Source organism: Symphodus melops (genome assembly GCF_947650265.1).
Source record: "Symphodus melops genome assembly, chromosome: 1".
In the NCBI taxonomy this organism is placed as follows: domain Eukaryota; kingdom Metazoa; phylum Chordata; class Actinopteri; order Labriformes; family Labridae; genus Symphodus; species Symphodus melops.
This window is the reverse complement of record NC_136691.1, coordinates 2,617,368-2,628,003: the sequence shown is the minus strand read 5'-3', so window position 1 is coordinate 2,628,003 and position 10,636 is coordinate 2,617,368. Positions and strand designations below refer to the sequence as shown.

At 44.2% G+C, this 10,636-nt stretch overlaps 1 protein-coding gene across 1 annotated transcript in view; it reads right to left on the bottom strand.

Annotated features, from left to right (window-relative positions):
• Positions 1 to 198: 198 nt before the first annotated feature.
• The window catches only part of znf512 (zinc finger protein 512), a 12,442-nt gene continuing 2,004 nt past the window's right edge, over positions 199 to 10,636 (bottom strand). The window contains exons 3-16 of the mRNA XM_079356604.1: positions 10,582 to 10,636; positions 10,334 to 10,392; positions 9,603 to 10,168; positions 8,532 to 8,624; positions 8,219 to 8,323; positions 7,849 to 7,973; positions 7,489 to 7,575; positions 6,805 to 6,903; positions 6,529 to 6,696; positions 6,217 to 6,414; positions 5,979 to 6,080; positions 5,750 to 5,812; positions 4,918 to 5,016; positions 199 to 4,094 (exon numbers count right to left, since the gene is read on the bottom strand). The exon at positions 10,582 to 10,636 is cut by the window's right edge and continues 1 nt beyond it. Of these exons, the coding sequence (XP_079212730.1) occupies positions 3,336 to 4,094; positions 4,918 to 5,016; positions 5,750 to 5,812; positions 5,979 to 6,080; positions 6,217 to 6,414; positions 6,529 to 6,696; positions 6,805 to 6,903; positions 7,489 to 7,575; positions 7,849 to 7,973; positions 8,219 to 8,323; positions 8,532 to 8,624; positions 9,603 to 10,168; positions 10,334 to 10,392; positions 10,582 to 10,636 (2,578 nt within the window). The 3' untranslated portion in view covers positions 199 to 3,335. The remainder of the gene's footprint in view (positions 4,095 to 4,917; positions 5,017 to 5,749; positions 5,813 to 5,978; positions 6,081 to 6,216; positions 6,415 to 6,528; positions 6,697 to 6,804; positions 6,904 to 7,488; positions 7,576 to 7,848; positions 7,974 to 8,218; positions 8,324 to 8,531; positions 8,625 to 9,602; positions 10,169 to 10,333; positions 10,393 to 10,581) is intronic.

The following is a 10,636-nucleotide window of genomic DNA, read 5'->3' as shown; positions in this document are numbered from 1 at the left end:
CTTCCTGCACTGTCCTCCATCTCTCTTTACAAGCTTAACACAGATTCTGCAGATGGCTGTCAGCTCTGACAACATGTCATAAAAACACATTTTATTCTTAAAGAATTACATGTTGTGTTGATGTTCAAAGATCCTTTCAAAAAAAAAAAGTGGACCATATAGATGTTTTATTTGATAAAAGACACAGAGCCCCAAAAGTCCATGAATTAAACTTTTAATCATCTGTGGTTATAATAACACTGCTGGTTCTATCAAATAGCAGCACATTATGCTTCTAAAAAAACAACATTAAATGTACAGATTTGGTTAAAATCATGTCTATTTCCTTATGAATACAAATTATATCCCACTAATGGAAAATGAAGTGCTTTCTTAATGTGTTTAGTCATTTTTAAAAGACTACCTTTATTCAAATTGGGTCTATATTAGGACATGTACTATATACCTTTATTTCGGTAATGATGTTAAGACAACAGTGTTTCAGTCTTCATTCAATTCGCAGAGCTTCGTCACTTTGACAGTACAGCCTCAGAAAAAAACATCAACTTTCAGCATCATATCTAGAAGTATGGCGACTCGACATCGCCTTTGCAAAAAAAGACAACACTTTACTTGAGAGGGGAAAAGGCCAACACAATGTTTCTACCAATAATCGACTTAATTCTGTCTTTCAAAACTCCCAAAGAGAGACTTTGAAAAAGAAACATTTGATGCCTCAGAAGTAGAGCCCGACCGACTGATAATATCAGCCGATATTAGCATATCCAGTGACTATCGGTATTAGCTATTCTTTCGCAGGTATGCACCGATATAACTAGATTTCTTCACCAGTCAACTCACATTTAATTTGAGTATTGTTGCATTACACTAGGAGTTATCTCAGAGTGTTTTATACGGATCATCACTCTGCACAGTATCAAGCGGTGACGCACCAGTTGAGCGATCATCTTGTCTTCATTATAAAGTGTCTATAACTGCATTTGAAGGATAAACAACATAAATGTGGATATCTATATCTACACTAGATGTAGATATCTCTATAGATCTAAGAACATAGATCTAGGAAGATATCAGTTGATGTATCGGTATGTGACTTTTTTTTTCTCTCCCCAATATAGACATCGTATCGGCCACAAATTCCATATCGGTCGGGCCGTACTCACAAGTGTCGGCCTTCGCGTCAATACTGGACTTTCTACTTGCCAACACATTAACATTTAATAACACAATGTTGTTTTTTTTGGATCCTCTACCTACACTTGGTAAAATTAATCTGTTGGCACTAATAAACAAAAAATAACAGCAACACAGGCTTTCTATTCCACCTATGTTTGCTAACTTAAGTGTGCTTCAGTATTACGATGGGATAAATGCTACGGTGACTAAAGAGACATCAGGAAGACGAGGCGTGACTGACAATGGAAACATCTCCCGTCCATTTAAAATTGACCGTATATGAATCAAGTTTCAGTACGAGGGCTGCTCTATGTAACACTTGTTAAGCTCAGCGATCCTTTGTGCCATCCAACAGTTCAAAGTGCATGCATGGTGATTAAGATTTGGTCACAAGCGTTAAGACGACATGGGAAGTGTTTCAACGGCAGGGATGCTCTTAAGCAGTTCCTAAAATGAAAGCGTCGTTTGTGAGATGATGATCAGCACGTACACTAAACACATGACGACATTGTTGGACACGATGAGTTTCCTTTCTAGAGATATTTTCTCGTGAATTCTTGGAAATGTTTGTAAAACTCAAAAGAGGCACCATGGTCTCGACGTGTTTGTAAGCCGTAGAGACGTGTGATAACTGAGGAGGGTTACAGGGAGACAAAGATTTACTCAAAGGGAAGCATGAACGTTTGAAAAATAACTACATCTTGTGATTGCATTCTGCTCCTTGCAAAAATCACATTTCCAAAGATTCTTCATTTTCTCTTGTGACTGACAGAGGAAAACACAAAACCTTTCTATTTTAAGAAGCTGGACTCTCTATTAACACACATGAACGGAAAATAGTTTCCTTTTGATAATCAAATTGATTAATGAGCTTCAGGTATGTCTGAGAACAGTTATCCATAGCTGTTTTCACACACGCAGAAAACTCTGAAAAATTGTGATAATCTGCATGTGTGAACAAAAACGGCTCAAATCTCACCCCGACTTTATCCGCGTTTTTTTTTGTTACTTTTCTGATTTTTATATGCAATTTTCCTCTTCCAACTCTTTTTACTGAACTCCACCTCAACACAAATCCTCTTTCAAAAATTTCCTCCTCTTCAACTAGTGTAAATAAGTCTCAGAGCTCCTCAGAACATGTGTGTAGTGTGTTGTTGTAAATCCACTCTGATCCTGTATTTGATCATGTCTATAAACCCCTCTATTTCAGCCCTGCTCAGAACAGGCTGTTTCTGTGTCTGTAGCTTTAAATATGTAAATGAGCTGTGTCTGACCACGCCCCCTCTCTGGAAGGGCTCGGGTGTACTCGCTGCTTTCAGGCTCCATGTCCTATTGTTTACGGTGAGAAGGCAGACTCAGAGGGCAGAACAAACACCTAGCTGTGGGAGTGTCACCCACCTGGGGGAGGGGCTACTGCCCTTTGTGATGTCATGAAGGGAAAAATCTCCAAACGGCCTGTTTGAGCACACATTTTCTGAAAAGTGGAGCAGGCAGAAGACGGAGAGGATGGACTATTCTCATTATTGTGGGGTTTGTAGACAGACTAGAGACTCATGTTAGAGTTAGAGGAACATGTTGAAGTGGATTTCATATAATGTGACCTTTAAGTCAAACTGCACTTGAAAGAGAAACAGCTTTAAGTAAAAGTGTTGATGAGTCGTATGAAGTTCATACTGAAGAGGCACAAAATCTTTTGAGAGAGAGAGAGAGCAGCGAAACAAGACTAACAAACTCCTACACTGTAGCACCCTCTCCGTAACGGTTAACCAGTGCCCTGTAGGTGAACATGAAAGACGAGAAGGTTTATCAAACGTTTGAACAGAACCAGATACATTTAACGTTGGTGTAAAGAATCTGTTAGAGGTTAACACACGGACAGACAGTATACTAGATATCTCAAGGCTATACAGAAACGACCATTTCAAGACGGACAAACAGCCTCGAAACTTGACGTGTACACAGTTTTATATCCACGCTGCCGCCTTTGAGGTTCTTCTTAAGGTATTCCGTAGTTTTATAAATGTCATCTACTTGCAAAAGTTTCAAGTCGTAGCTCCAGCTGCATTCTCCACCCTGTGGTGAAAAGAGACACAGGTTTGTTTTCTTCACGTCCACAAACACTCTTCTTCTATCGCTGTTCAAATCTGATCAGACGCACGTTAAGCGTTCCTCTGTCGTTTTTCCGCCTCAGGATGGGGATCCATGACGGCCGACTGTTTCAGATTCCACTGGTCGATCTGTCTCTGCCTGTCCTGCTGATGCTGCTGCTGCTGCTCCACCTGCGTCTCGCTGCATGAGCTGCACACGTTGCTGCTGCAGCTTCCCCCGCCGCCGCTACCGAAGCCAAAGCAATCCTTCTGCTTCCCGTCGACCTTCCTCCTCTCCCCTTTCTCCCTCCTTTTCTCCTCCACCATCACGCCGCTCAGCTCGTCCGGTTTTACGTCCAAGTCCATCTCGATCGGCGCCTGCTCCGACGTGGGCTCGTCTTCTCTCCGGTCCATATCCACCCACATGGGCCCGGGCGGAGGCTCTAGTGGCGTGTACTGGAGAATGGGCGGATGCAGATGCGGGTCCACCTGCGGAGGGAGGTTCTGGTGCTCTGGATGGAGGAAGTGGGTTTGGTGCGGCAGGTGATGCAGAGGCTGCAGAGGGTGCTGCAGGTGTTGGGGTTGGTGCTGGAGCGGATGCTGCTGCTGATGCTGCTGGTGATGATGAAGATGGTGATGGTGGTGATGATGATGCTGATGGTGTTGGTGAGGATGGTGAAGCTGCTGATGATGATGATGCTGATGATGGTGGTGGTTGTGGTGGTACTGATCCATGTTGTGCTTGTTCACGCCATGGACGAACTCCTTGGGTTGACTTTTGAGGAACTTCTCAAACTTCTTGGAGGCTTTTTTGTTGGTCACAAACCAATCCTGTGAACAACGGAGGAGGGAAAGGACAACACAGGGTCAGCGTACGATTTGTCTTTTAGAAAAATCTGTCTTCAGGCTGTGCAACAGAGTCAAGGTATTCTCATCTTTTTGTCTCATTCATGTTTTGGTTTTTGTCTTGGGCAAAAATCTGTTAACGTGTCGATTGTTTTTGGTTTCTATTGTTTGAGTAAAATGATTCTCCTGCAGAGTCAGCTGAATGTTTGCAGCACTGCAGCCCAAATGCATTTTCACCCCTCACACCCGTTTGGCTCGGTTCAACTGAACTCCAGTCTGTTAATCAAATTTGTGCGGGTCGATTGCGCTGGTGTAACAGCAGTCATGTTTGAAACCAAACAAAGGGACGAAGACGGAAACAATGATGAGTCACTTTTCAACTGCAGTAGAGCCTCATTTTCAAACCTTATCGTTTGCCCACTGTGGAAAATGTGACCACTATAGAAACCAATGACCAGAGGTAACATCACTCAGTGTAGCTGTCTGTCCTTAAAGTGTCTTTGGAGCAGCCACAGTCTGCTCCTAAATGTCCCCATGTGGCCAAACTTGAAGTTTTTTTTTTAATAATACGTAAAAGTGGTCCAGGACTCAGACCAGAGCAAACGATCTATATGTGTGTGTGTGGGGGGGGGGGACGGACCGAGACACATTTTCCCAAGGGGACGATAAAGTGAATCTATTGCCACACATCAGGTCACATGGTATGGTATCTCATCATAAGTTGGTGTCTACTGAACACAAAATAACCTCTACATGTCATCCAGGTGACAGACAGAAAGCCACTCAGCAGACAGACAGTTGTTGTTACCTGTGCATGGACCGAGTTGATGTGGTATTTGACTCCGCTCTCAGAGTTAAACTCTTTGTTGCAGATCAGACATCTGTATTTACCAGCCTCAAAGTCGCCCTGAAGGACAATCAGAGACACCTCATGAGTCCCCCGGGGGGGCGATGACACCATTACCACTACATTATGCAATATGACGCTTTTTGCATCACATGAAGAAAACTTTCAAGCAAAGAAAAACATATTTTTCTCGTCTCAGGGCAAAATGAGGGCTGGATGCACGACCATTCAACACTACTATCATGTTTCTAATGATACACAGCTTCATGCAAATGGGTGAAGTATCCCTTTAAAATAAGAAGTGCAAATAAGAAATAAGCAACAGCTGAAAAGAGGGGAGTACCGGTGGAGTGAGATTTAAACTGTCTATAAAAGTCTATTTTTCAACATGTGTTGAATATACAGAAAAATCAAGAAAAAAAAAGGTTTTCTCTGAACCACGGTGTAAACGAACTGTGAAAAGATTTTAAGAATATACACAAAAAGGATAAAAATACAGATAAACAAAAGCGCAGAAAGTTAAATATATGTAGCTCCTCATGAAGAGTGGAAATAATGCAGACGCAGAGAAGGGAGGAGCTTACAGCTGTTAGCAGATAAATATACTGTGGACTGAAGATTTGTGTCGGAGGGTCCCTTCGATGCTGCGTCTGGCTTCATGCAGGTTGCCGTAACATAACATTTGACTTTTTAAAAAAATGCATGGTATCATTTACCCCCAAAACGATCTGTAGAAGTTGTTTTTTTTTTGTTGCACATTTTATTCCAGAGAATAACCTAAAAGCTGACTTACCCTTGTGCAGAGTCCCAGATGAGCTTTCAGTCCAGACACACTGGTGTAGGTGGAGTCACATCCCTGAGGAGCACAAGGAATACGAGTTCAAACAGCACTGAACACAAAGATATCGTTCCTCCTACATTCAGAACATATAACTTATTATTAAACACTGTCTTCCACTGAGCTGCACACACAGCAGCTGGAGAGAAAGCAGAAACGCACGGCTGGAACTTTTCTCTCCTACCTGGTTGGGACAGTGGACTTTTCTCTGCAGCTTCACCTCGTTCTTCCACTTTCGAAGCACTTCCTGGCTGAAGGCGGGAAGGCCGGGTCGGGAATATTTCAACTGTGAAAACCGAAAATAAAATAAATGAATAAATAAGAAGAGGTCACTGAAGGTGGGTCTATTTAGGCTGTTTTTCTCAACTAGCTCGTTAAAATGTCTGAACTAAATATCTCATATATCCTGTTTCTTCACGTGCCTTTTTGTCATCTGGCACCAGGTCTGACTGAAACTTCCTCTTGGGCCAGTCTTTGGGCAGATCGTTGTTGGCGATCTCAGCCAGGTGGAAGTTTGCCACCTGAGCCGATGCTCGCTGCACTCTGCCGCTTGCCGTCCTCTCCGGGTTGGCCTCCCTCTGGGCCTTCACAGCATCGTCGTCCTCGGTCTTCAGGGGCGTCTGGAGAGGAAGCGAATGTAAAAATGTGCGTTTGACGCTTCATGATGGTGTATTTTATCTGCTAATTAAACAGTTTCTTTAGTCATCAGACGTGACTGCAGACCGAAGACTCACAGGAGCGTGCTCTGATTTCAGGTGGTACTCCAGGCCAGCCTTTGATTTGTACGTTTTCCCGCAGTGAGAGCAGTTCAGCAGCATTTTCTCCAGCTCAGACTCCTCCTTTCCACACTTCTTCATGTGGTACACGTAGCCCATGATGCTGGTGAACGCAGCCGTGCAGCCCTGACGAGAGAGAGAGAAAAAAAAAATCAATCAACACCAACAAAGATCCCAAAATATTTTTTTTATTATCTTATTACAGATCTTCTTTTGTAAATTATTGTCGTTTACCTCTTTTGAGCATTTTAGCTTTCCGAGTCTCTTCAGGATTTTACGAAGTTTGTCTTTAATGACGCGATCGTCCAGGTCCTTAGCTTCGTCAGCTGACGGCTGAAAACAGACACAAAGTCTGCATCAAACATCAAAGCTTGCTGCTGACCTAAGCTGTCTTGCAAAATGAATTTAATATATTATTCAAAATCTACTTCCCCATGTTCCTCTTACGCTAACATGTGTCTCTAGTCTGTCTACAAACCCCCCAGTCATGAGCAAAGTCCATCCTCTCCGTCTTCTGCCTGCTCCTCTTTTCAGAAAATGTGTGCTCAAACAGGCCATTTGGAGATTTTTCCCTTCATGACATCACAAAGGGCAGTAGCCCCTCCCCCAGGTGGGTGACCCTCCCACAGCTAGGTGTTTGTTCTGCCCTCTGAGTCTGCCTTCTCACCGTAAACAATAGGACATGGAGCCAGAAAGCAGCGAGTACACCCGAGCCCTTCCAGAGAGGGGGCGTGGTCAGACACAGCTCATTTACATATTTAAAGCTACAGACACAGAAACAGCCTGTTCTGAGCAGGGCTGAAATAGAGGGGTTTATAGACATGATCAAATACAGGATCAGAGTGGATTTATAACTATTCTACAGAATGATATCAGATATTTTAAGTTTTACACCTGGAGGAAGATGAACGTTCTTACCAGATGGCTGTGGTCGGCCATGATGTGATACTTCATCCCTGTTGAAGACTTGAGCTGTTTCCCACAGTGTGGACAGGTGAACGGTTGCTGCACAGGACAGACAGAGTTATGTGACACACAGTATGTGGTCTCAGTGGTGTTAAAGAGTCCGTCTGTAACGGCCTGAAGCAAACAGTGCTGCACTGTTTGAATAAGGTGGTTTATGCAACAAGTTATATTTGCATAGGGAGGGGCAGTTTTTTATAATTTCATACCCTTCATACATGCAAATGTGAAAGGTACACGTCCGCTTCGCAGTGGAGTAGTTTTAACCCTCTCCTCTCTCATTTGCACAGCTTCAGCAGCCGAATGAGTGCTCACCAGTCTGCAGTTCTCCATGTGTTTCTTCAGACCTTCCACCGTCTTCCTGCTCACACTTTTACATTTTGGACATGTGACTCGACCTTTGGCCACAATCTGAAGCTGCCAACGCTCCTCTTGACTCCCTGATGGACGTCAGCAAACCAAGACGTTATTTAGATTCAAGTTTCAGTTGGATACTACAGAAGGATGTGAGTTTTTTTAAATTTCGGAAAAGATGTAAATATTTGTTCTATTATCATATATGACGACATGTAAAGGAAATAGCATTTTGACAGTATATTTTTCCCTGTTTTCTTCCTCTGGAAAATGCATCGCCTTAAACATACCTTTCAGAAACAGTGAGTGGTTTGTTAGCTGCCTGTCTCACCTGGAGGGTAGGTAGGAGGCTCCTTCTTCGTGGAGATGATGGGGGGTTTCTGATCCTCACTGGGTTGGGATGTTGAAGCTTCTCCAACACTGGCTGCATCTGAACCTGAAATATTTACATTAAATGACAAGATTTCATTCGGACACTTAGCGGTACTTATTTCTGTCTATATGTTTTGATCTAGGTTTTGTTTTCTTCTCTTATTAAAATGCTCAAAATAAAAAAATAGAAATCTTTGATTCACTTTGTTTTGGCAGAAATACAAGGCTGAATGTGTGTCACTCTCAGCCTGTTGATGCTGACGGTAACCTACATGAGTTTCTGCTGCCCTCTGGTGGCTGAGTGAAGTTAGTGGCAGCTTGGCTTCGCTCCATCTCGCCTCTGTTGACTTTCTTCATGTTCAAGTCTTTAAAGAAAAATGAGAAACATGTGCAGAAGAAAGTCAGTCTCTAAAAAAAAAAACATCCAAGTAGATGCTTTTATTTTACACCTAAAACATTTTTCAGTACACCAAAAAATATTGATTTACCTGTGAGACAAACAAAGTAAAAATATACTTTTGAATTTTAAATTCTCTCATATGTATGATATGCAAATATGTACAAGAAGTGGCGGCTGTGGCTCAGTGGTTGAGTCAGTTGTTTTTCAATCAGAAGGTTGAGGGTTCGATCCTAAACAACTACATCTCACACAGGTCACCATGTGGTGGACACTGTAGCTTCAGTGTTTAGCCAGCTCAGCATGTGGTGGACACTGTAGCTTCAGTGTTTAGCCAGCTCAGCATGTGGTGGACACTGTAGCTTCAGTGTTTAGCCAGCTCTGCATGTGGTGGACACTGTAGCTTCAGTGTTTAGCCAGCTCTGCATGTAGAGACACTGTAGCTTCAGTGTTTAGCCAGCTCAGCATGTGGTGGACACTGTAGCTTCAGTGTTTAGCCAGCTCTGCATGTGGTGCACACTGTAGCTTCAGTGTTTAGCCAGCTCTGCATGGGTCTGTAAAGCTTTCTGCGTTCTAACCTCTCTCCATGTTTCATCTCCAACATTGATCCTAGTTTGAGCAGCTTTCTGCTGCTGGAGCTTATTAGAAACATGCAGAGGCTTTTTAGCTCGGGTACAATCACTTCTATCTGAAGCAGTTCCACTGCCCGCTTCCATCGCTGCAACACCTGTTCACCTGATAACTGCTCTCATATCTGGCAAACCCAGGGGCGTCCAAAACGGCCACCTTCAAAGCCCCGCCCACCTTCTCTGGTCCAAACAAATCCAGAGCATTCAGGAGCAGGAACATCAACCTCCTGTTTACCTCCTGTCACAAAAATCACCACGGAGACGAAACTCAACAGGAAGAGGGGACATGAAGTTGAAGTGTTTGGACAGGTACCCACCTGGTCTCCAGACATGCTCTCTGTCTCTGTTCCAGTCTTGGTCTTGGTTTGGTCCTGTTCCCCATGCCTGCTCTGGTCCTGAAGACGCCTGGTCCCTCCCTTGATCCCTTCCTGCGTTCCAGGCCTGATCCTGACCTCGGTCTCTGTCGGCTGCCCAGCCCTGCTCCGGTCCTCGATCCCTGCCCGTCATCCAGTCCTGATCAGGTCCCGAGTGGGCCCTGTCCCTGTCTGGGATCCATGTCTGATCCTGACTGGAGTGTCCAGCTCGCTCTCTCCCGGAGTTCCACACCTGGTCCTGACCTCGGTCTCTCCCGGGGGCCCAAGCGTCAGGGCCTCGGTCCCCGCTGGCGTTCCAGCTCTGGTCCTGAGACTGCGATTGATCCCTGCCGTCCTCAGGGCCTTGAGGCCACAAATCCTTCCTCGCAGCTCTTGGAGGGAGCCGAGCAGTGGGCGGAGCCATGGACCCTGGGTCCGCCCCATTTGACAGACCACCTGATGACATCATTGAGCAGCTGGTGGTGGGGTAATCTACTGTTCCCATGGAAACACTCTGGAGCTCCTCATACCTAAAAAAAAAAAAAAAAAAAAAAAAAGGTTCAGCTTTAACGTCAGATGATTTAAAAATGAGCTTTAAAGTCGACATCACTTCTACAAAACAATAATAATAATAAAACTTTATTCACACAGAAGCTTATAAACAGTGTGTGTGTGTGTGTGTGTGTGTGTCTCACCTTTTCCTCCCGTTGGTTCTTTTCATCTTCACAGCGTCTTGGGCTTCACACTCGTCATTCTGAAAGGTTGAAGAAACAGAAACGTGAAGAAAAGATCCATCTGTGTTTTTCAATGTCAGACTTTTTAGGGGGGGGGGGGGGGGGGGGGGGGGGGGCACAACGATGTGACATCTAGTTTGAACACTATGACACTCAGCGGGCAACTGGACGCCTGTTTCTGCTCCACCGGCGTACGACTCCACGCTCACCTTGGGATATCCAGCCGAGTTTAACTCACACGTCCTTTCTGGCATTCGCTGGACA